General features: G+C 48.3%; 2 protein-coding genes across 2 annotated transcripts; both read left to right on the forward strand.

Annotated features, from left to right (window-relative positions):
- The first annotated feature begins 1,808 nt into the window (after positions 1-1,808).
- LOC131478418 (vomeronasal type-2 receptor 116-like) lies at positions 1,809-4,465 on the forward strand. Its single transcript, XM_058657667.1, has 2 exons — positions 1,809-1,814; positions 3,701-4,465. Exons 1-2 carry the CDS (start codon positions 1,809-1,811, stop codon positions 4,463-4,465), a joined length of 771 nt encoding a protein of 256 aa, XP_058513650.1.
- A 2,075-nt stretch (positions 4,466-6,540) lies between these two features.
- LOC131478419 (vomeronasal type-2 receptor 116-like) lies at positions 6,541-18,884 on the forward strand. Its single transcript, XM_058657668.1, has 7 exons — positions 6,541-6,558; positions 7,818-7,981; positions 12,471-12,756; positions 13,126-13,929; positions 14,620-14,847; positions 15,181-15,304; positions 17,932-18,884. Exons 1-7 carry the CDS (start codon positions 6,541-6,543, stop codon positions 18,882-18,884), a joined length of 2,577 nt encoding a protein of 858 aa, XP_058513651.1.
- The last annotated feature ends 6,766 nt before the right edge of the window (positions 18,885-25,650 follow it).

Below are 25,650 nucleotides of genomic sequence, written 5' to 3' on the forward strand. Positions count from 1 at the left end.
ACCTCTTAGAGCTATTCTACCCTTTTCCGAATGTTTCATAGTTTAATATTCAACGTTTGGAAAAGTGGTTCAGAATTTAAAATGCGCAGCGTGTCTCTGTGTATCCAGGCCAACCATGGACTCCCAGTGAAACCGTTCAAAACCTCCTGACAACAGGATGCTGGAATCTCTGACCCTGTCCATGCCCTCGGTGGCAGAAAACACTTCAATAATTGCCTGATGGACCTACGACTGTCCATGAAGGATCACCCATTCTAACACTAGAGGGGAAAATCAATGGGGGTGGGGCGGGGAACTTGGGGAGGCGGTGAGAAATCCCAGAGCCTGTGGAACTGCATCATAAAACAATACTAAAAGATAATTTTAAAGAAGATGATGTGAGATGAAAAGTCAAAAATATATAGTATTTGAAAAATATATTGAGGGGCCCAGCGCAGTGGCTTAGTGGCTAAATCCTTACCTTGCAAGCGCTGGGATCCCATATGGGCGCTGGTTCTTTTCCTGACTGCTCTACTTCTTAACTGGCTCCTTGCCTGTGGCCTGGCAAAGTAGCGGAGGACAGCCCAAAGGTATCATGGGATGCCCAGAGGAGACTCCTGGCTCCTGGCTTCAGATCAGCTCGGCCCCGGCCATTATTGCCACTTGGGGAGTGAACCAGTGGATGGAGGGCCTTTCTCTCTGTGTCTCCTTAGCTGTGTAACTGCCTTTCCAATAAAAAGAAATCTAATATATGATTATAATAATCAAACATATATATATGATAAATATAACATGTATTAATACATATTGCCAGGAAAGTATTGTCGATATGGGTGCCTGGCACAACATGGGTAAGCAAAGCAACACAGGGCATTGTGAAATAAGCCAGTCAGTAAGATCACACAGAGAACCTCCCGAGAAAACTGTCCAGGCTGGGCAGATCCATGGAGCGGCGCTGTAGGCGAGTGCTGGGAGGAATCAAGGGGTGGGATGCTGATTGGATGGAAATCCGTAGGTTTTGCAGCGAGCGCTAGCTAACCAGTCCCCAGGGCTTAATGCATACGTGTGTCTGCAGACCCAACACGTACGTATCCCACATACTTGTTCTTCCCAGGCTCCCAGGGGCTGGGGTTTTGCCCCAGGTTGGCAGCTAGGAGCTGGGGCCTCAGCAGAAGCTCCCACAAGGGTGGCAGAAAGGTCCTTGGAGCTGTTACTGCTGCAACCCCCTTGTCCTCCACCTGCGAGAAGATGCTGGACTGGCACCTCAATGTGGAGGCCGCATGCCCAGCCCAGCCCTGCAATATTGATCAAGAAGCGAAGCAAACTATGTGTAGGTATTAGATGTGACACATAGCAGGTTTGGAGGACATGGCAGTAACCTGTGTTTGTCACTTAGAGTAAATCGGGTTCACACGAAATGGCTCTGAAACACAGTCCATTTGCAGAATGTGTCGGACGGTCTGTGTCCACATGCAGCGTACACACCTCACAGCAAGATCTAGAGAATTCTAGCACTCAGCCAACACCTGATGACCTGGCCCCCTACTGCACAGAGTGGAACCAGACAGTTCTTGGGCGGGAGAAGTGCCTGATCCTGACGACTCAAGAGACTGAAACAGACAGGAAATGGTGTCTTGCCTGATTTTTTTTTTTTTAAATCAAGCAATGGTGTCAAAGGAATAAGGAACTGGAAATTTGTAGAAGGTTCTTACAGTTCTCACTGGGCGTTAAACCTTGCTCGACACCATCTTAGCCTCCCTCACTTCACCAAGTTTCCAACTTGGAACCTACCTGGCAGCTACCACAGTGCTTCCCGGCCTGTTCAGAAAATGCAGGTAGGTTGGTTCTGGCTCCTGCTGCCTGTAGTAGAGAGGGAAAAACCCCGAGAGTACGAAGTCTCCGTGCCTGTAGACGGTCGGCCCGAGCTGTCTCAGACACCACTGTACTTCCGGCGACCAGAACTGGAGAGATGGTGAGACCAGGAGGAGACAAGTTAGCCTGAGCAACATGGAAGGCTGAGCCACCATGGAGACCAAGGCCCGCCTCCAGGCTGAGCCTAGGGCAGGATGGGGTTGGCGTGGTTCTGCGGGTGAGCCCTCAGCCGGGAGCTCCGAGCTCTGTGTAGAACCCAGAGGATGCTGGCAAGGGCGTGCCCTGGGAGGGCCCGGGTCAGGTGTCCTGTGATAGCCCAAAGCAAGGCAGCCTCCGTGCGCTGACCCCCTAACCCACAGTCTCCTTGTTCCTCAGTAATTCTGTCTCTCTGTCTTTTTGACCGTTCCTCCACAGTCCTTGGTGGGATTTGAGGAGCTCTGTGCCCCGGGGCCTCTGCACCTGCAACCCTACAAACTACTTTTGAAAAACATGTTTTTCAAAAACATGTTTTGCGTACATCCTCTGGGATGGATAGTTTCATCATGTCCAGCAAAGCTTTGGGGAATCTCTGCTCCCCACCGCCCTGCCACTCCCGGAAACACCGGCTCTGTAAACATCCATCCAGAAGGAGCCGGAGGTCACTGGGTCAAGGAGACGATGCCGAGGGCCATGGCAGGTGTAGGAAGAGCCGAGGCTGCACTCAGCAAGCCACACAGGGGCATCACTTCCTGTCATGTGTATGCGAGACTGAAAAGTGTTCTGCACCCCCAAAGAAGGCAGTTTCTCAGTGTATGCTACCGCCCCTGTGTCTGTGGGGTCTCCTGAGAAGATGGGAGTGTCCCCCTGCCTACCCCTCCCTTCTCCACTTGTCAACTTGGCCAGCTGTACATTTGCCTCTGAGCATCCGGGGAAGACAACGCTCCTCATTCCTGGATGGACCATGTGAAAACCAAGACAACGTTCTTGCCTGAATCCTAACCACCTGCCGTTACCTCTCTTCTATTTTATTTTTTTAAGATTTATTTATTTTTTACTGGAAATTCAGATATACTGAGAGGAGGAGAGATAGAGAGGAAGTGGAGCTGCCGGGATTAGAACCAGCGGCCATATGGGATCAAGGCAAGGACCTTAGCCACCAGGCCACGCTGCTGAGCCCCCATATACTGCATCTTAAGATCTGCATTATAGTTTTATATATCTATATTATATATTTTAAACATACACAATATATCATAGGTATTTTATATATAATATTATATACTTTATATCTATATTATATATGGAGTGTATATATATATATGCTCTATTTAAAAATATGCATTTAGGTCCTTTGCCATTCTTTTTTTTTAAATTTAATTCTATATATTTTTTCTTTTTTTCTTCATTTTTATATTGTATTTTTGACAATCCTTACATAGTTATTTAGGGTAAAAAAGGTTCAAGGGCTATAGGAAAGTGGGTAAGACTATTATTTCCATAGTTTCCTTCATGTATCTGAGGTAAAGGAGGCATTGAGGGAGAAGTCCCACCCAGTTTCCCACCCACCCCAAGTCCCGGATGTGGAGCATGCTCTGAGATACTTGCTCAAGTGGTTTTGATAGTTCACCAGTTCTGAATCGCTGCCAATCTCGCCACTCCCAGCACGATGAGGTCATTGAAGAGACCACTGATTGACACAGTCCATCACAGAGTCTCCATTTGCCCAGTGTGTCACTGCCAACATATAGCGGAGGTGGTTGATGGACTTGTTCTGTCTCCTGTCTTTTCTTGACCTTTGCCGTTCTTACATCATTTTACTTTATTACTGCTGACTTGTAAAGCCTGCACAGCTCTGTCTCTATCCTCACAGCTGCCATCCTTGGGGATCTTTGTAAAGCACCAACACACACCCATTGTCAAGGCCAATAACCACACCCTCAGCTACATGCTGCTCATCTCACTCCTCCTCTGCTTCCTCTGCTCCTTCCTCTTCATTGGCCGTCCCAACACAGCCACCTGCCTCCTAAGACAAGTCACATTTGCCCTGGTGTTCACACTGGCTGTTTCTGCCGTGCTGGCCAAAACCATCACTGTGGTTCTGGCCTTCAAGGCCATGAAACCTGGAAGGACCATGAGGCGATTGCTGGTGTCAGGAGCCCCAAACGCTGTCATTCCCATCTGCTTCCTCATCCAACTGACTCTCTGTGGCATCTGGCTGGCAACATCTCCTCCCTTTGTGGACACAGATGCACACTCTGAGCATGGACACATCATCCTCTTGTGCAACGAGGGCTCCATCACTGCCTTCTACTGTGTGCTGGGCTTCCTGGGCTCGTTGGCCCTGGGCACCTTCACTGTGGCTTTCCTTGCCAGGAAGCTGCCTGACACGTTCAATGAAGCCAAGTTCCTGACGTTCAGCATGCTGGTGTTCTGCAGTGTGTGGGTGACCTTCCTGCCTGTGTACCAGAGCACCAAGGGGAAGGTCATGGTGGCCGTGGAGGTCTTCTCCATCTTGGCCTCCGGTGCTGGTCTCCTGGGCTGCATCTTTGTCCCCAAATGCTACATCATTCTCCTACTGCCTGAGAAGAGTTCTCTGAAAGCATTCAGGAATACTCGTGTTAGGAATATCTCCTAAGGCTCTCTCACATTTTTAAGAATGTGAACTTAATCTGACACAACTCCGACTTCATCTTCTGATGTGATAGATCCGGCTGACAGTGTATTGGTGATCGCATCTGCCTCCTTTTAAAAGCAGCTCAGCATCCCACTCTCCCCTGCTGGGTGTTCAGTGGTGGTACCTACCCCAGTTCGGACTAAGCCAGCTCTCAAACTTTTCATTTTTGTCTGTTTTTCTTACTCCTAACTGAAAGACTCTCATTATTCTTATTTTAGCATAATAGGTAAGCTTTCATGTGGAGTGCGCCTCTGAACCCTTCCATCAGATGCCCTAGGACCCCAGAACTCATACACTCTCAGCTTACTGAGGATGCTAGCAGGAAGCCGGCTTCCTGCGTGGGACTTTGGCTTCCTCTCTGGCCAAGCATGGCTGGGAATGAGCAGTGCCTCCCTGTGCCTCCGTTCTCATTAGTTGCTTGTAGCCGATCATATCCCCTTCCTCAGTGAATAGGTTTGAATTTTAGACTCCGTTCCTGAGAAACAAGTTTACTCCTTTGCTGTTACGGTGATTGTAACTCATTTCCTTGTTGCCTATCTCTAGAAGGGCTTTCCGTGGTTGCCTAGGTAACCTGCCTGGTACATATATATATATACACGCCGTGGAGTTCAATAAAATATGCATTGTTCCACTCACCTTACACTTCCTGTTTCCCTGTCTTTCTTGGCATGGTCATCACACCTTGGGTCCCGGTCTCCTTAGAGGATCACCCACATTTTCCCATTGTCCTGCTATTTCTCCATTAGCCTTCATATTAAAATGATCTTTTTAGAAACATTTTTGTTTTGCTGAATGCATGGCTTGTCCTACACAGTTATCTTACACATACATCATATATTGTCCATAAGTTCCAAAAACCTATTTTACATCTTCAGGTGAGATTGATAGAACCAACATTTGATCATTTTAACCTGAAGAAATCAAGTCATTGGCAACACACCACGCGTTGCAAAACCATCGACTATTCGTGGTTGTGAATGACTCCATTGTCCCTTAGGCTCTCACTGTCCATTTCTGTGCTCTTCAGTCACACAGCCACCAATCTGCTTTCCATTTCTGTTTCTACAATGTTCACCGTGCTGAATATTTCCTGCCAGTCGCACCCAGTGCTCTGTGAACCGTGAGCTTGGCCCTCTTTCATTTAGCATCTCCCTTTCTGGTGTCATCCACACGTTACCAAGCATCCCTCACACGTTTCATGACGAAATAGCCACTTGGTTACATGGCTCCATTTTTTGTTTCTGCACAAGTAGATAGGCAGAGTGTTTATAAATTTGTTTCATGTAGGCGGCTGTGAACACTGGTGTTGTATATTGGTTTGAATAGGTTTCATCAGCTCCCTTGGATATACTCCTGGAAGTGGAATGGTGAGGTCATAGGTGATTTATATGTCTACTTCCTTAAGGAGGATCCAAGTGTTTGGAACTATATTCAACGTGTCTCCATCCTCAATGCCTGTGGGCCTCTGCATTTCCCTGCATGGCCCCAGCCACCTGTGAAGCTCTTGCTCTCCGTTTGTAAATGTCATGGTTTCTTCCCTGGTGTATGTGAGGTGCCACCTCCATGTGGCTTTGATGGGTACATCTATTGTTACTAATGACTATTGCGCTTTATGCTGCTTTTTGGACCACAGGTTTCTCTCTGCAGAAACATCCAGCTTCTAGTCCCATTGTCGGTGGTTTTCTTTCTGTTGTTGGTGTTGTTGCTCCTTCTTCTAAGCGTATTTTGATGCCAGGCGATCTCTGGGATGCTCTGTTGGCATCTCCCATTCTCTGCGTGGTGTTTTCTGTTTCATGATGCCGTTCATACACAAGGTGTTAGATCTGGCCACATTTTCTGAAACATTTCTTTCTTCAGCTTATCACAATAAATAAATGAAGGGGAAATAAAATTGATAGCAATGTATGAAGCTAAAAGAGATTTCAGGTGATATAATTGTTCAAGTAAACCTCAGGTAAACGGATGAATCTTCAATTAAATCGGTAATGTTGGGAGACTATATTTGTGCATTGTAAAGCCCTGTTTACATTGCGATCATGGTCATGAGCCTTTGTGTAAGATTCATGTATTTATGTGAATGTCAGAGTTACAGAGACAGGGAGAGATACAGAGAGAGCTTTGACCCACAGCTTCATTCCCACAAATAGCTGCAAGAGCTGGAGCTGGGCTGACCTGAAGCCAGGAGCAAGGAGCTCTTTCCAGGTCTCCCATGCGGGGGCAGGTGCCCAAGCACTTGGTCCGTCCTCGGCTGCTTTCCAGGCACATGAGTGTCTTTGTACAGCCTATGATCTCTACTGCCAGATGAGTGGTAACAAACACTTGCCTTCCAGTTTGTTCTGGAACATCTTCTTTTTGCCTTCCTTGGATGATTTAATGGGGATGCTCCACAGGGCATGGGGCCAGTGTTTTAAGGTAGAAAAAGTTGGACTTTTGCTAAAAAGATTCAATCATTTTTATTGGAAAGTTGGATTTAATAAGCCGCACAGAAGTTTTTTTCTTAAAAATATGAGCCTTTCTATTCTAGGATTTGCATTTTTAAAAAGCATGGGCCAGCACTCTAGAATTCTCTCCGATGCCTTCATGTCTCCAAATCACTTTGACGTCTCTGTTCCTTTTGGTTTCTTGAGGAGGGAATCAGCACCAGGAGGATCTGTTTGTTTTGATCTCTTCTCTACGCAAATCCCCTTTCCAGTAATAATAAACAGGTCTTTAAACAAGTGACGTATGGCTCCACAGTAACTGGGAAAGGGATGTTCTTGTGGATATTTCCTCACCCAGCATTGGCGTGAGATCAGAGCAGACAGCAGGGCAAGCTGTACAGCTGCTTCCTCTTCTTCTGGACTTTGGGGGTTTTCAAGCTAGAATGTTCCTGCATGATGTCATCCAACGGCTTTCATGACCACTTGGATCATCAAAGTGGTTCCCTGACAATCTCTCTGGCCCACATCTCACGGGCACTCCTCCCCGGAGTATTGCTGTCCATGGAGTTGGATGCCATGACGGCACCTGGGGCTGACGAGGATGCTGAGCAAACATATTTTCCATCTTGTGTTTTTCACCTGGACGGGATCCCACACCAGCAGGGCCCCAGGGTCAGGAGGGCTCCCCATTCCTCTAGGGAACCTGAAAGGATTCAGCTGCAGCTGCAGGAGTGTTAAAGTGGCCCCTCCAGTCCGTAGGCAGCGTGTACGCGCACACACACAAGATGCATGCGTGCACCTGCCTGACCATACCTGTTCCCTGCCACTGCCTCCTAGGATCTTACACAAAATCCCTGATGCTTTCTCTGACATTTCTCCTTCTGACCCTGCAGCTGCCCTGCCTTGTCTGCCAGCCTCATGGCCTCAACTGCTTCCACCTTGAGAACCACGGCAATTCTAAAGATGGAGACGTGCTGCTCACTGCCTTCTTCCCCATCTATCTATACACCATCAAAATGGACACCTACCATCCAGGAGGGCAGCCCACGCTCACAAGGTAGGCGCCCTTTGCTTGAATCCTTTTCTTCTCAGAGGTCCCAGTGGTTGCCTGTCAGGTCCCTGCAGTGGCAAGGTGAATGTAAGTGGCAAGAAGTCTGTGTCCCTGCACGAGCTATCCCCAGCCTCCTGCCCTGAGCCCTGGGGGCCTCGGTTGGAGTCTGATGAACATAGTGCCTCTTGGTCCGTGTCTCCGAGGAGTGGGGGAAGAAGTTCTCTGTGGTTCGGGAGGAACAGCACAGCTGGCTCTGCTTGCTGTCCTCCGCGATTCATGGTCTTCAGCCCTGGGCTCTCCAAGCCTTGCACTGGCATGCTCTTAGTCACCCAGCTCCTCCACATGGGCTGCCCCACTATGCTGCTCAGCAGGACACACTGGCATCTCCCTTCAAACACCTTGTTTCTTCAGAAACATCCGTGCACACAAAGCCACACACACACACATACACGGCAAGAAAGAATTTCCTTCTGTGTTAGATGAATGTGTTTTTATTGATGTAAATGCCTCAGCATTTTAATTGGCAGTGGTGGCCCATGTGGGCACTGATTGTCTGAATTCAGTGTGTGGCCCTCATCATACTTTCTAGAAAGAAATATATAAGGACACTTCAAAAGGGAGATTGTTTAGTCGGCTCCCCTCTTTAGCACACTTTCCTTCCATATCAAATGATGGTAGCTCTTTCTTCACGTATGCCCCATTAGGATAATCTCAGAGCCACATCTTTTAGGGCTAGTAGTACCACTTCCTACTCTCAAGGACTTTGGCCCATTGCTGCGTTTCTTGTCCGCGTCTAAATCAATGTTGCAGCATGTAGGGCACTTTGAGCACAGGATGGTCACTTTGGAGAGTCCCACACTTCATCGCCATGGTTCTTGCGTCTCTGTGATGGCTTTGTGCGTCTGAGGGAATCACTCATTGGTGACTCCACAGGATGCTTTGTTCTGGGAAAAGTGCCTCTGTGGAATAGGGGAGTCCCTGTGTGTTCCCATGCTGACCAGCATCAAGGGCTGTCTGCCCGTGCGGTGGCTGGGAGCAGGAGTCCAGCAGAGCTCTTGGGGGTGTCAGGTACAGAAGGTAAAGATGCTAACATTGGCTGGTGTTCTCACGGCCTCTGCCCTTCTCTTTGCTCAGGGAAACAGTGTGTTCAGTGTTATAAGTGAACGCAGAACCACAGAGAACCCAACCCACTCACGGGCACCAAGTCAGATAGGCAAGGGTCCAGACTCCTGGCCACATCCCTTCACAGCACCACAGCCTGGGCAGAAGTTCCCCAGGAGGAGTGTTTCCACAGTCTCAGGGAACAAGTGATGCAGTTCCAGCCTCAGGAGCCTCACCCTCCCTACAGAGGTCAGGTGTATAACCTCCTTGCCAGCCGAGGCTTGAGCTGTATAGAGTTGAGGAAGGAATGCTGGGGCCTGCCTTCATGTATTGTAGTGGGTGTCCAGCACTGCCACCCATCCTGGAAACTCGTCCCAAGGCTGTGTGCACTCAATGTGGACAGCAGAATTCTCCCTGATACAGGATGACATTTGGTAATGGGCCACTGGAACTCCTCTCGTCTCGTTCTGGGAAGAAGGCAGGTCGCTGGTGGCCAACAGTCACGGCCAGTGCTACCCAGTGTTGATGGTCTTACCCAGTGCCTATGGCAGCCCAGCGTCTGTTGTGTGAGATCTGCACTGAGGCCTCCCTAGGTTTTATGGCATCTTCCTGTAGCAAAAGTAAGTGAGAGGTCTCCATTTCCAGCCCTGTGGGAGCTCTCAATTTTCTGCTTTTTATTTGGACTGTTGCCATATTTATTAAAAACTCATAGGCATTTAGTTTCAAGGTGAAAGTCTATTCCCCTTTAGTGTGCAAGAAATAGACCCAGGGCCAATACACACAGCAATAGACTTAGGACAAAGCAAAACAGAACAACCTCCCACAACCTACGGCACAGAAGCAGCCTTGAGTGAGCGATTTTCTCTGAGTTGCCTGTCCCCAGATGTGTTAGTCCCAATTAGTCCCAAGGTGCTATAGGGGAACCCAGCGTTGGAGTGGGACCACAGTATGTTCAGGCAATGCAAATCCACCTTCACCCTCTGCCTAATGTGTCTGCTGTTCTGCACATGGGCACTGCACGCTGAGGGGGGATTTGGATTCTGATATTCTACTGTGCCAAGTGCACTGGTGGCGGGACACAAGGGCTCTTTCTTATTGGGAAGCCTGCTAGGTTACTGCCTACAAAGCAGTTTGCAGAGCCCACTCAACCACCACTGGGCATTTGCAGAGCCCCCTTGCCCAGCCATTATGAGACCCTCCCTTCTGTCATCAGCATCAGGGGCCTCTGCCCAGCAAGGGAAGGTAAGATTTCCCATGAGACAATAGAAACAGCGATAATTTTGGCTGGTGTGAGACTGTGCCGTGACCCTGACATTGCTTCTTCTGGTATGTTCTAGAGATAGGGAGGCTGAGGAACAGGGGCCTTCCCTAGGTCCCAAATGTGTGTGGGCAGGCAGGTGTCTAGCAAGCTGGCTCCGTGAGCACAGTTAGGTCCATGTGCAGAGCACGTATGTACAGCCTGCTCTATGCTCTGATGCCATTGCGCAGCAGTATGAAGACGTGTGGAGATGCTGCTTGCTTCCGGATACAGGCGGACTGGTTCTGTCATCACTGTTGCCGTTAAAACCTTTAGATACAAAGTGATGTGAGCTGTGTCAACTGCACTATCCTAGTATGTTAGCCATTTGGTTCTATCAATTTGATCATCGGCAGCTAACTTCATTTCCATCGCTGGGCCAGCCGCACCGTGAAGGAAGTTTGTGGCAGTTGTCCTGGACAGCACAGAGACCCAAAAGCTCTGCAGTGCTGTGTCCATGCTGCTGAGAGTCCTGCTCCCTGCTGTGTCTGATAACTTCCCTAGATGACCACTGGGTGGCGCTCCAGTCACCACCAGTTGCTTTTTTACCAGGTTTCTTAAAAGTCACAATTGTACAAACCTGCGGAACTGAGAAAGGCAGATATTCATTCAGTCCTCACCATTGGACGGACATGTGTTTGATTTTCTCTCTGTTTTGCCAGCACAGTTTGTCCGGTGGCTGCCTGATCATCTTTGTCTTGTGTTAAACTTTCATCTGTGGCCTTATGGTAGCTTCTCGTTTGCCGGGTTTGTCCAGGGTATATGGACGTAAGATCCTCAGGTCATGGCAGAGTTCTGTTTCTATACATTTCTTTCCTACCTTGTTTCCCAAAACTTTGCTTTCACAGTTCATTGTGGAAGATGGAGGTATTAGGGGGGCCAGCTTGAGCTCTCTGCTTTCAGGTGCTGTGGCTCTGCGTTGAGCCAAAGGGTCAAGACTTCCACATGGAGGGGAAGGGCATCCATACACAAGCTTACTCCTTTTCCTTTTTTTCTCAGAGTTCTCACTTTTTTTCTTTGAAAGGCAAAGTTAATAAGGAGAAGATAGAGAGAGAGAGAGAGAATCTTACATCTGCAGGATTGAAGAGTCACTCCCCAAATGGCCATAATGCCCTGAGCTAAGCTCACCCCAAGCTGAAAGCTGTAACTTTTTTCTGCGTTTCACATATGGGTACAGAACGCCAAGAATAACAGCCATCCTCTGCTGCTTTCCAGGGTGTAAGCAGGGAGCAGGATTAGAAATGTAGCAGCCAGGACACAAACCAGCATCCATATAGGATTCCTACATGGCACACACAGGTTTACCCTAATACACGGTGGTGCCAGCCCCATGCATGCCCAGGTGTAAGCCATGTGATCCAGTGTGAAGTCTCCTGCCCCTGCGAGGAAGCAGTTTGGTCTGTAAATCAGTGCACCCCTACACAAACTGTCCCCAATGTGATTGGCCTTTCTAGGCATTCACCGCCCTTCACCAGAGGAATCCTTGGCAGGGGGGGGAATGTCCAAGCCTGTCCTGTAATTGGCATTAGATATCAAACCTGAGAACATTGGAAGGCAGCTCATTCCGAATAGGGACAGAGATGATCAGATGAGTATTCTGAGTGAAGATCATGCTATTTGAACTATTTGAACTCGCAGGGCCATACCATCACACACTAGACAGCACGGTCAGGCCACAGCGCTTTGCGGAACTGTGAGGGGTGCAAGGACTGAACAGAGGCACACCGCAGCACGGCTGTGTCCCACACAGCTCAGTCCTCATGCTGTGCATTCATCTTGAGGGGTGCAGCCAGTGCCCTTCCACCCGTATTCTCTGGTGGAGAGTAAGCCCACTCCTGGGAGACCCACAAGAATGAGCTCCAGCCAGTCCAACCACTTCACATGACATCAGCTCATCTCCCACAGAGAGTAGTAGTGTGAGCAACATGGCTGGGATAGCCCCGGAGTTCCAAAGTCATGGGAGTGTGCCCTTGATGGCAATCATGGTGGGTGTGTTCTACCTAAAGGTCCAGGAGTGGCCACGAAGATGTCTAGGTAAGTGTCAGATGGCCATGAGGGTGGAATCTTCCCCTAAGGATCCCTCTTCCCTACATGCAGGATTCAGTTCAAGAACTTCCAGCACTTGTTGGCTCTGGTGTTTGCTGTCGAGGAGATCAACAGGAACCCCCATCTCCTGCCCAACATCACGCTAGGATTTGATTTCTACAATATCATGCACAGCAACAGGAAGACACTGGAGAATCCACTCAGGTGGCTGACAGGGCTGGACAGAGGAATTCCTAACTACACATGCAAGAGAGGGGGCAAGGCTGTGGCGGTCATATCAGAGACAAGCATTTCCGCCCAGATGGGGACGCTGCTGGAACTGTACAGAATCCCACAGGTAAGGGTGTCTGGGACGGGGAGAGAATAAACCCTCCCATTCCCTTGGGATGCTTTTCCTAGACCCACAGGGTGTCATGAGATGGGGTACACACCCTGGGCACAATGGGTGCTCTGAGCAGGAGTGTGCAGGGTGCCCGGGATCCTCTCAGGCAGCACAGAGCCCAATTGAGAAGGAGCTAGGGGGCTTCTCTGGACATATGCTTCTGATAGCTGATAACCCAGAACGGTCTCAATCAGAGAGAGAGAGGATGGTAACTGAAATATTCTCATCTTTCAGCCCAACCCAGCCACCATAACACCTGCCACATCAATGTGATGTCTTACAGCCGTGCCATCACTCACATGTTGTGCAATTTCCCCTCCCCAGCTCACACTGGGTCCTTTGGACCCTCTTCTGAGTGACAGCAGCCAGTTCCCCTCCGTCTATCAGATGGCCCCAAAGGACACTTCTCTGGCCCTCGCCATGGTCTCCCTGATGCTGCACTTTGGCTGGACGTGGGTGGGGCTGGCAATTCCGGATCTCCAGAAGGGTGATGCGTTTCTGTCCGATTTGAGTTCAGAGATGCAGGAGCATGGCCTCTGCCTGGCCTTTGTGGAACTGATCCCAGTCAACAGCATTGTTCCCTCGGAAGATTTAGAACAGCCAGCCCGCATCCTGACATCCTCAGCCAATGTGGTTGTTCTGTTTGGTGACACGGAAGCACTTATTAAGCTAATCTTCCTGCTGATGAGATCTCTGCTAACATGGAAGGTCTGGGTCACCACCTCCCGCCTGGAGTTTGCCACAAATCAGCAACATTTCCTGTTGCATTCCTTGCACGGTGCCCTCATCTTCTCTAACCACCGCAGCGAGATTCCGGGATTCCAACACTTTTTGCAAACAGCAACGCCTGCCAAGTACCCAGAGAACGTTTACCTTGCCCTGTTCTGGTCTCTGGCCTTTCACTGCCCCATTTCCAATGCTGACTGCAGGACGCTGCAGGGCTGTCCCCCAAATGCTTCCCTGGATTGGCTGCCCTGGGAGGAATTTGACATGACGATGAGTGATGGGAGTTACCACATCTACAACACGGTACATGCCATAGCACATTCCCTGCACAAGATGCATCAGCGTGATTCGGAAGTGCAGCCAAGGAGGCCTGGGGGGAAGACAGTGACATCCCGCTGGCAGGTAGGTCAGGTTCCTGCAGCGGATGCATTTCCCAGGAGGGTCCTGCTTGTGGAGAATCCCTTCACAGAGGCCCCTTGCTCCCATACATGAGTAATCCTGCAGGCATGCAGTGTTTGGGAGATACAGGGACAGCTTGACAGAGGTTTCTATCTCCAGATACTTGCCGTTGACCAGGTAGAAGGCTTTGTGTCAGGACCAGGGCTGTTGTCCCAAAGAGCTCAGCTTCCAGCCCCCTCAGTGTTGATGTATCAGGTACCCAGACTTCAGAACAAAGTGTTCACATTTAGCTTTCAGGGATTGAGCCCTCTTCACCTCCAAGGGTGCTGAGGACCCCAGTGCCCATTGGGCATGAAAGCTCTCTCATTAGCTCCCCACGTGGGGATGTGGGTCTCTTCATTCTCTTGACAATTGCTACATGCAGGTAACATTGTGCAAATAGGCCAAGAGAGATAACTTAGACTTCAGGGAAGAGATGTGTCAAAATCTTCCTGCCTGCTGGTGTTGGATGGATCCTGTCTTGGGTTGTTTTTCCTTTTGATTGCTGACATGATTAGATAAAGTTCTCTATTGTGGTCCTTGCTAGAGTTCAGTTCCGTGGGGAGGCCATGGCCACAGAGGCTTTGTCCTGGGTGAGTCCCGTGGCTTCACACGTGGCCCTTTCTGATAAGATGATGCATTTTTGTTCAGGAGCTTCACTACTTTCTCAAGAGCCTCCAATTTACCAATCCTGCTGGCGACCCTGTGAACTTGGACCAGAAAAGAAAGCCTGCTGCAGCCTATGACATTTTCAACTTCTGGAATTTTCCTGAAGGACTTGGCCATAAGGTGAAAGTGGGACATTTCTCCCCCTACAATCCACCAGGCCAACAACTGTCTGTATCTGAGGAGTTGATAGAGTGGGCCACGGGGATCACACAGGTGAGTTCATCACCATCTTCCATCACAGTTGGAATGTGACCGTGCCCCATGGCCCCCCCCAAAAAAAGTCCTCAGGGCTCTCAAACCACTCGCTGTCACTTGTGTATTCTATCCTGTTCTTGTGCTTGCTCGGACGGAAAGTAAACACAAATGCTCCCCTGTTTGTTTTCAATCTATTTCCCAGCGTACACACCACAGGGCACGCACTCAGTGTATGAGAAATCAGATATCCACAATTGAACTATGCAGGTTTCCCAAACTCTAAAGCACTCACACAGGATTGTTTCTCTGACCAGCCCCGCCCATGATCAACAGACGCTTGTCTTTCCCCAGACCCCGCACTCAGTGTGCAGCGCCAGCTGTGGCCCTGGGTTCAGGAAGACTGCCCGCGAAGGGGAGCCTGTGTGCTGCTTTGATTGTATCCCCTGTCCAGACAACAAGATTGCCAACGAGACCGGTAAGCACGAGACCACCTCACGAAGAGAGTCTGCATCTGTCTTTGCCATTCTTCCATTTCCACACAGCAACGCCAACAAGTAGGACAGGGCTTTGGAGAGACGTCTTCTTACTTTCAATAGGAATTACTTTTCCTCATCAGGAATCATCCCCCTAATCGAGGAGCTCTCTCTGCAGCCCTGGGCCTCCTGTGTTTTCAAGAACACGCAGGAGACATTGAGAGACACAGAAGGCTGATGCAGGTGACATGAGGGTGAGACGTGCTGTAAACCATGAACAGAACCTCACGTAGGGAGGGAGACAGAAAGACCATCTAAGCACACCTAGTAGATTAGATCGGTGGTAGCACTCCCAACAAAGACCTCGGAGATGGGATGTGAATGTGAAAGAAAGCAAAGAAAACCTAGCATCATGATGTGGCAGTTTGATTCTTTTACAAATCAAGCAAAATTAGGAACCACTGTGAAGTTTCGTCAGGATAAAGAATAAGATTACTGACTCTGTGTGCGTGTGTGTGTGTGTGTGTGTGTGTGTGTGAGTGTGCATCTTACATGTTCATTTCTGTGTGTATGCATGTTCTTGGGGTCCATTCATGTGGACCAATACTGCAGGGATTTCTGTAAAGATACCAAAAATATTAATATTGTGTCATGTTGATAGCTTCTCACAATATGTTATAAAACACAGATGAAATCCAACCATTCCTGTGGGGAAAATTATGAAATACATCAAGAAAGCATTTAAAATGTAGGTACCCTCACAGTTCCTAAAGAAACCCATTGTGATATTTGTGCTGTGGTCAGCAGTTTGCAGGTGACTTTTAATTTTCACAAGGGAAAGAATGTTCATTCTCTCAATTCCAATAGGGAACGGGAAAAAATTGATTTGTTCATTGAGAAGCGTTTGTCTAGAATAATCGAATCACAATAGGTCACTTCAACAAAATGGTGTTTGTAAGACACTGTTCCGGAAAATAAATACACACATCTCCAAAATAAACAACAAAACTGCCTTGAGCTATGTTTCGTAAGAATGTTGCATTGTGCCCAAATCAGTACACATCCCCAAATTCAGCATGTTGGTCCCTGACTTAATTGTGCGAATAGCACACGTGCAGGGAAAAGGATTTGATCAAGTCAACACTAATCTGGGATTGATGAAAAAACAGTTACAGAAACTTCTCATGAATTTCACAAGAGAAGGGACAGTTTCATAAAATAAAGAAGGTCATTTGCAGAATGTCACTGCAGTCTGTGCCTGGAGCTAGAAGCAAAATGGTGTAAGAAAGGCACTTCTTGCCACTGTGAATTGCAATCACACAGAAGGCTGCCCTTGAACAAAATAGCCCAAAAAAGAAGAATGGCTATTCTTTGGAAAGAAAGGAAGCTGCCAAAGTAAGTATTCTGTGAAATGACATTCAGATGGTGTTGTTTAGGCAAATCCGTATATTAGTAATTGTGTTCAGTAGCACCTGAATCTAAGATTAAAGGATAAAAAGTTCATTTCTACCTACCAGTTCTGAGGCACTGGAAAGCTAAGCTTCGAAGGGGGACATGTCTAGCCCTGGAAGTATGGAATGTCCCCAAAATCAAATTGGTTCCATGTTGAAAGATTTGTAAACTTGGTAAGGTGATGTAGCTTTACACAGACAGGAGGATGGAGACTTAGATCCAGGGAGTGACAATGCATATCCAAGGCTGAGAACACACAAAGATGGAAACACGGCAATAGGCTGCCAGGTGACTGACATGGGCACTGTGTTTACAGGAGACATTCTAGGGTGTTCTGTGAGGGAGGGATTTTCATGGGGGTGAGCCTGACATGCTTAGGTTTGTCTAGAAGTTGACCAATTTCTTAACTCCTGGTGGTTTCCCATTAGTGCTGGCCCCTAGAATGTCAACACAGGTCATCACTTTACAAGATGCTCCATTTGAAATAGTTCTGTATTTACTGAAAGCAAACACCCTTCACACTATCAGGAAGTAGACCTGGGTGCTGATTGTTCCCAACTATTCACATTCAGTATGCATCCTACTAGTGTATTGCTCTCCCCGACCCAAAGCTCTTACAACAGCTGATCTGGTGCTTTCTGTGCACCGAGGTGGACAAGCAGAAGCTGAACCCCGGCTCTCCAGCAGCCCATGGTATTAGCTTGCCTGCCCTGGTTGGCTAGGCTATGAGAGCAGGGAGGGTAATGCAGCATTAAAATAAGGCTGGAGGGAGCAGCATGCTCATGTCTCATGGGAGGTGCAGCAAGAATGTACCATGTGTAAGAATGTGACACGTGCAGGCACCAGATACTCGCTTCCCAAACTGAAGAAGCCATGAGCAATGAATTTCCAGGGTTAGAAACCAACAAGTGTAATGAACTTTTATTTAAATAAGTATGAACAGACACAGACAGTAACCTCCACGTCATAATTAAAATAAAAATTGTTTGCATCAGCATGCAGGTTACCTAAGGGGAGAAGGAATAGCTTTTGGCCTAACCATGAGTAGAGTTAGCATTCATTATTACTCGTTCCTTATATTCATTGGAATGCCCAAGCTCCACCAGTTAGGGACAATTGATCAGAATAGGCTCAAGGAAGGGGCTGTGGGATAATAGTGTTGCAACTTTTTCACCAGATACGGAAGAGTGTGTGACATGTCCTGATCACCAGTATGCCAATGCAGAGCATAACCAATGCCTGGACAAGAAAGTGACCTTCCTGGCTTTCAAAGACCCCCTGGGAATGGTCCTGGTCTGCACAGCTCTGTCCTTGTCTGTGGTCACAGCTGCCATCCTTGCAGTCTTTGTAAAGCACCAAGGCACACCCATTGTCAAGGCCAACAACCGCACCCTCAGCTACATGCTGCTCATCTCACTCCTCCTCTGCTTCCTCTGCTCCTTCCTCTTCATTGGCCGTCCCAACACAGCCACCTGCCTCCTAAGACAAATCACATTTGCCCTGGTGTTCACACTGGCTGTTTCTGCCGTGCTGGCCAAAACCATCACTGTGGTTCTGGCCTTCAAGGCCATGAAACCTGGAAGGACCATGAGGCGATTGCTGGTGTCAGGAGCCCCAAACGCTGTCATTCCCATCTGCGTCCTCATCCAACTGACTCTCTGTGGCATCTGGCTGGCAACATCTCCTCCCTTTGTGGACACAGATGCACACTCTGAGCATGGACACATCATCCTCTTGTGCAACGAGGGCTCCATCACTGCCTTCTACTGTGTGCTGGGCTTCCTGGGCTCGTTGGCCCTGGGCACCTTCACTGTGGCTTTCCTTGCCAGGAAGCTGCCTGACACGTTCAATGAAGCCAAGTTCCTGACGTTCAGCATGCTGGTGTTCTGCAGTGTGTGGGTGACCTTCCTGCCTGTGTACCAGAGCACCAAGGGGAAGGTCATGGTGGCCGTGGAGGTCTTCTCCATCTTGGCCTCTGGTGTGGGTCTCCTGAGCTGCATCTTTGTCCCCAAATGCTACATCATTCTCCTGAAGCCTGAACGGAATTCTTTGCAAGTTTTAAAGGCCACAAGAGATTCTCAGAGAAACAGGCCGACTGTCATGTTGTCTAGCAATCCTTTGTCGCCCTGACTGGACCGCCACTCTTTGATATTCCCTGAGCCCATCATGCCCCTGACAGTCACCTGCTCTGAAGAGGCAGCCATTGGAGCAATGATTTTCAGCCCATCTGGAAGCCCAGGCATGGGAGCAGTCCTGCATTGGAAGCTGTGCGCATCCAAATGCATCCAACTCATTTCTACATTTTCCCTAACGCTGCCTACATTTGAAGCTCCCAAGGATTATTCGCATGCTTCAGTTGGCTTTCCCTCAACTCTGATGAAGTCTGTCATTTCATTCCTGACATGCATTACTTGGGATGTTTGCTTATTACCAGCCTGAACTGGTCCAGGAAAATATTTTCTGGAGCATACTTTATTGTACCCTAACCACGTATCAAATCATTGTGCAACTCTTTGGCAATTCTTTTTTAAAAATCATAGATGCAAGCTTTGTATGCACACACAGAGAATTCTATCTAACATCATATCACATCTGGCAGCTTACTGCCTTTCCCATCGTGGCATCTAGTTTTCTTTCATCTGTTACAACCTGGAGAGAATGTTTTCTTTCTCACCCACATCAAAGTTCAGGAATAAATACTAGCCATTTTCTAGATGAAGTAACAGGGAGCCAAAACCTCACCACAGCAGGCAAGCCTGGCCCTGGACGCTTGCATGCCAGAAACCAGTGTGATGCCTTATCTTCTTGCCTGTTATTTTTCCAACCGAGCTTCATGCTAACAGCCACAGGTGATGGCTCATGACCTTGGGTCTCTGCGTCCTCCTGGGAGGTCCAGATGGGGCTCCAAGCTCCTGGCTTCAACCAAGAAATGTGCGGACTCTTCAGAGCATTTTTCATGTGAACCTACTAGAATCTATTAGAATTTCAAAGTTCTCTCTTGCTCTCTCAAAGAGAAATCAATTCCTGACTTTTCCACGGCACACAGGACTTTCAAGAGACAGTACAATCATCAGCTCTATCTGTCTTGGGGAACGTTTATCACCCTGCTACCCCACCCATGACCCAGGAAGCAGTCAGGTGGACATGTAGGCCACAGCACCAGCATCTCCTTGTTCAGATGCATTTACCCATCACATGGACTCACAGATGCAAACCTGGATCTCATGCTCAGCACTGTTGACACGTTCACTCACAGAGAAGCCCCCAGTCACTTTCCAGTTTTCCGCTCAGCACTATACCATGTTGTATTCATCTAACTCCCCTCCCCTCCATCTTAGGGCTGTCTTCCCTTTGCCTGCTGTGCACAGCTCTCCATGAACATTGGAGTCCGATGATCTGTTGCGGGGTGTATTATCACCTCTTCTGACTGAACACCTGGGAGTGGAAGGGCTGGGCTAGGTGCCAATTCTTCCTTTGTCTTTCAACATGACACCCAACGCTTTCCCAGAGCGCTTGCACTATGTTACAGTCTTAGCAGCAATGTGTCAATGCTCCAGTTCCCCCACATCTGAGGAACAGATACTTGAAGATCACTTGGAAGTCTAAAAGAGGGTGAGAGGTTATTCTGAACCTCAAGGTCTTTGCAGATTTCCTAGAAAAAGCCAAGCCTGGAACCGGAGGGTGGCACTGGAGCACCTGCCCAGAGTCCCTGATTCCGAGATGCTGAGTTAGGAATGTTCTGTCTGTTGAAGCTGAAGTGGGGGGTCCCATAGCCGAGGCTCCACATCTCTGGTGGGAGGGAACACCCCCGTCAGCGGTGAGGCACTGGATTCATTCCCAACATTCTGGAAGGAAAACAGAAGGCCTGCACCTGCTACCTTTCAAAGCTTCTTGAATTCTCAAACAGTAAAACAACAAAGGTATGGGTAGAGGGGTGACCAGTGTGAGGCAGTGTGGAAGCTGCTGGGATTCCCCTGCTGGGGATGGGGATGATCTTGGCACATTCAGGAAGATTGCTAAAGGCAGGTTCCCAGGGGCTGCCACACAGCCCACACCTGCTGGCCTATTCACATTCCCACAACTTTATCCCACCTTGACTAGGAAGCTACTTCAGTAGGCTCAAGGCAAAATGGAATTTAACTGGGGTGAGGGAAGGTGCGCAAATATTTGTGGAACCTACAAGTAGCTTTATTGTCATCTTCCATAGCATTGCCCATTGGCCTGGACAGAGCTTATCCCTCACAAGAGCTCATGTGGTGGGAATTTGATCACCAATATGGTGGTAGTAAAAGAGGTGGGATACACCATGGGACAGGCTAGCCTCTGCCTGCAGGAGCCAGCATCACTTATGGACAGCAGTTCGTGTCCTGGCTGCTTCACGTTCCCAGCCAGCTCCCTGCTTGTGGCCTGGGAAAGCAGAGGAGAATGGAACTCTGCACCCTTGTGAAAGACATGCATCAACTCAGCTGCGGTCATTACCACCCCTTGGGGTGTGTACCAGTAGACAGAAGATCCTTCTCTGTCTCCCCTTCTCTCTGTAGATCTTTATTACAAATAAAACTACATCTTTTACAAAGAGTTTGCAAGGGAAAGTGGGAATAAAAGATTTATTTATCCTGGTTAGTGTAACATGTGTGTGTGTGTGTGTGTGTGTGATGTGCCTGTAGTGTTTTCCCATTTTAGTGGAAGCATTTCTCCTACCCTTCCCCTAGTCTCTCTACAACTTCATGGGCTCAAGACTGTGCAGATCCCGCCTCTTCCAAACACAGGCACCCCACTTCTCCCTGAGACTCAACACAGCTCATGCTCAAGGCATTACATCCACTCCCATTCCATCAAGAAGGCAGCATAGTCTCAGATAATTTATTCAGAATTTTACTGTAAACAGCTCATTGGTCCATATTTTACATGTGGAACAAATTCCATAGCCTCTCCTCCAAATTCCTTTCCAAAGAAGAAGGAGGAGGAGGCAGAGAAAGCTTATTCTGTACACGATACTATTGGCGCTTGTAGGAAGAGAGCGGGATTTTAAAAGTCAATATCCTTGAGCTTTGGGGTGGTTAATGTGTTTCTGAGACATTTTTTCTGCCAACGTGGTGGCATGCTGGGTCTCGTGAGGATGACCGAGATGCCACCCAGGCACACAGGGGAGGGGACAGGCGGTGGCAACTGGGACATCAACCACAAAGACCAAACAAGCCACTCAGGAAACACCTCTGTGGACACACACTTCCGCCCCTCTCAGGTGCAGCCAGTGGCCCCAGGCTCGCAATGTAATTACACAAACATTGTTAATTTTATAGCCAACACCCAAATAACAAATCTCACTGGTCCTTGAGAAGTGTCCAAAGTGCCAGCTTAATGCAACCATGGCATTGCCCTGCTCTCTGAGGAGCCCTCAGGAAACACCTGTCTCCTGCCCCAAGCCCTTGAGAGCCCATCCCATCTTCTGCCCCCAAGCAGTGTGCAGCTCTGGTCTCCCCGGCCACACCTCCAGTGCTGACCGATGTGCTGAAGAACATTCGGGAAGAGTTATCCGCATACCATGTTACTAGAAATCACCCTCTTCTCCAGCATCCCCCATCCTCCAACCACAGCAAAAATATAAATGATGATGATGAAATATTCATATAGAGACTGAAGAGGATATGCCGCGAAGGATCTAATAGAAATTCAATCCCAGCTTCCTCCTCATCAAAGTGTTCAAGTTGTTATTGCTGTAAGGAATGTGGCTCACACTGATGTGCCTAGCTGACCATGCTCTGTGGCATTCCTGCCCACCAACCATTCTGGCCACTTGGGGAGTGAACTGGAGGGTGAAGGTTCTCTCTGTGTCTCTCCTTTTCTCTGTAAATCTGCCTTTCTAAAAAATATATTAATAGGAAGAAATTCCTTCATTATCCTTTAAAATATACAGGGTAGAAATAGGCAAATCAGGTTAGGCAACCGCCATGAACGGTTACCCCGGTCAGCTCACTGCTTGGGGTCCCTAGAGGAGTGACTACCACACGCCTAGACCTACCTTGGGGCCATAGGACTTGCTAGCAGGGGACATGGCTCCATGGAGGATACACAACCGACCCCAGAGGTGCAAGTCTGAGGAGCTGGGTGGGTGGGTGGTGGAGGGCCACAGCAGTAGCTGGCTTTAGCTAGTGACTGAGTTTGATTGGAGGTGATTCAGTTAGATGAATGGTGGGTTTGGGGGAGCAGAGTTGGCTCCATAATGCCCCCCCCCAAAGATGGAGGAACCACCCAAGTACCCCATATATGTAAATAGTCCTAAGAAAACATATACTCTTTTGTCCATTCATTGTTTGCAATTACTTTGGCTCTGGCCTTTATTCGACGTATAGTACCATTAGGTACTATACGTCACTCCTCTTCAGGCGGGAGTGATAGAACCAACATTTGGTCATTTTCACCTGAAGAAATCAAGCTGTTGGCAACACGTGCTGTGTTGCGTACTCTGTCATCACTATCTAGATGGGAGAACATTTTGTTGTCCCTTAAGCTGTCACTGTCCATTGCTGGGCTTACAGTCACACAGCCACCGATCTGCTCTCTTTGATTATGGCTGTGCCGACTATTTCTTATTAGTGAGACCCAGTGCTGCGTGACCCAGGGGCTTGGCCTTCTTTCCTTGAGCATTCTGTTTTCTGGTGTCATCCACATGTTACCAAGCATCCCTCACACCTCACACTTTTCATGAGAAAATAGCCACTTTGTTGCATCGACTCATTGAGTCTTGTTTCGCCACAAGTAGACAAGGGGTTTGTTTGTGAATCTATTTTATATAGGCTGCTGTGAACACTGGTGTGTCAACAGTGGCTTCGATGGCTATTGTCAGTTCTCTTGGATATAGTCCTAAGTGTGGAATGATTAGGTCACAGGTGACTTATACGTCTATTTCTTTAAGGAGGATCTGATTGTTTTCAGCATTATGCATCATATGTCTTTCCACCCTCAGTCATGTGGGCTCTGCATTTCCCTGTGTGGCCTCAGTCGCTTGTGCAGCTTTGGCTTTCCATGTGTCATATCACGGTGTCTGACCTAGTATATGTGAGGTGGAATTTCAATGTGGTTTGGATAGCTACGTCTGCTGTTACTGATGGTTAGTAGGTTTTATGATGATTTTTGGCCACACATCTATCTCTACAGAAATATCCAATTTCCATTGTCATTGATCTTCTCTGTATTGTTTGTTGTTGCTCCTTCTTCTAAGCGTATTTTGATGCCAGGCATTCACTGGGATGCTTTCTGGGCATCTCCCACTCTCTGAATTTTCGCTTGTCTTTCATGTCACTTTACACACAGGGTGTTTAGGTCTGATCCAGTCTGGTCTACATGTTTCTCCTTGACTTCATCATGCTTATCACAAGGATAAATGAAGAAGTGTATTTAATAGCCTGATGGAAAGAAAATATAAACTTAGTGTGATGTAATTGTGCAGGAGTAAAACCCAGGTAATGCGTGAATCTGCAATGAATTCAGTCACGTGTGAAGACAATGTTGTGCGTTTTAAAGACCCTGCTTGCTCTCACACCACAGTCACAAGCTTTGGTTTAAGATTTATGTATTTATGGGAAATGTGCAGCGGTTTGTTTAATCTGTCACTTCCTGCTTTAATATTTGAATCAAAAAAGACATTTACCATTCAGGAGTGAACCAGCAGCAGGACCATCCATTTCTCTCTCTCTCCTACTCTTTGTAAATCTGCTTACCAAGGGTCATACACAAACCTTAAACAAAAGTGATTTGTGCTTCCACACTAAGTGGGAAAGGGATCTATGTGTGTGTATTTCCACACCCAGGGTTGGTGTGAGATCAGAGTGGACACCAGGAAAAAGTGTGTAGCTGCTTCCTCTTCTTCTGGACTTATTTTTGTGGGGGATGGGGCAGTTCAAGTTAGGATGCTACTGTATGACATCACCCAACCCCTTTCATAACTTCCTGGATAATCAAAATGGTTCCTTGACAAGGTCTCTGGTGCACATCTCAGGGGCACTCTGCCTGGGAGTTTGCTGTTCACGAAGTTGAACAACATGACAGCACCTGGGGCGGGTGAGGATGATGAGCAAACATGTTTTCCATCTTGTGTTTTTCACCTGCATAGGATCCTGCCCCAGCATGGCCTCAGGGCCAGGAGGGCTCTGCATTCCTCCAGGGAGTCTGTAAGTATTCAACTGGAGGAGTATTAGACCGGCTCCTCCAGTCCACAGTCAGCACACACACATGTTATACATGTGCGCCTGCCTCACCATGCCTGTTTCCTGCCCCTGCTCCTTAGCATTTTGCACAAAATTCCAGATGCTTCTTCTGATGTTTCTCCTTCTCATCTTGCAGCTTCCCTGCCTTGAGTGCCAGGTGAATCTCTCCAAATGCTTTTCACGAGTGGACCACGGTGTTTCCAAGGATGGAGATGTGATGCTCGCTGCCTTCTTCCCCATCTGTTTATATTACATCTTCACGAGTGCAATCGATTCTGAAGAGACTCCCCTATTCAGAAGGTAGGCATCCTTTGGTTATATGTTTGATCCTGAAAGTCCTACTGGTTACCTATCATGTCCCTTGAAAGCTGTGATGTGAATGCAGTCCACGTCCCTGCATGGGGTATCACTGACCTCTTGCCCCAAATCATGGGGACCTCAGTTGGGGTCTGATGGAAGCAGCACTCATGGTCCTTGTCTCTGAGGAGTGGAGAAAGATGTTCTGTGTGCTTCAGGAGGAACAGTAGTGATGCTCGCACTTCCTGTCCTGTGAGCTCCACAGTCCTCAGCCTAGGGCTCTCCTGGTGCGACACTGGCACTCACATGCTGTTAGTCACTCAGCTCCTCCACAAGGCTGTCCCAATTTCCTGTTCAGCACTGCACACTGGGGTAGCCTCTGTGGGTTTCCT

Source organism: Ochotona princeps, chromosome 33 (assembly GCF_030435755.1).
Source record: "Ochotona princeps isolate mOchPri1 chromosome 33, mOchPri1.hap1, whole genome shotgun sequence".
NCBI lineage: Eukaryota > Metazoa > Chordata > Mammalia > Lagomorpha > Ochotonidae > Ochotona > Ochotona princeps.

Coding starts and splice junctions, on each gene's coding strand:
- LOC131478419 (XM_058657668.1), top strand. Junction 7,982..12,470: donor GGGCAGCCCACGCTCACAAG/GTAGGCGCCCTT, acceptor CCCTACATGCAG/GATTCAGTTCAAGAACTTCC. Junction 12,757..13,125: donor AACTGTACAGAATCCCACAG/GTAAGGGTGTCT, acceptor TCCCCTCCCCAG/CTCACACTGGGTCCTTTGGA.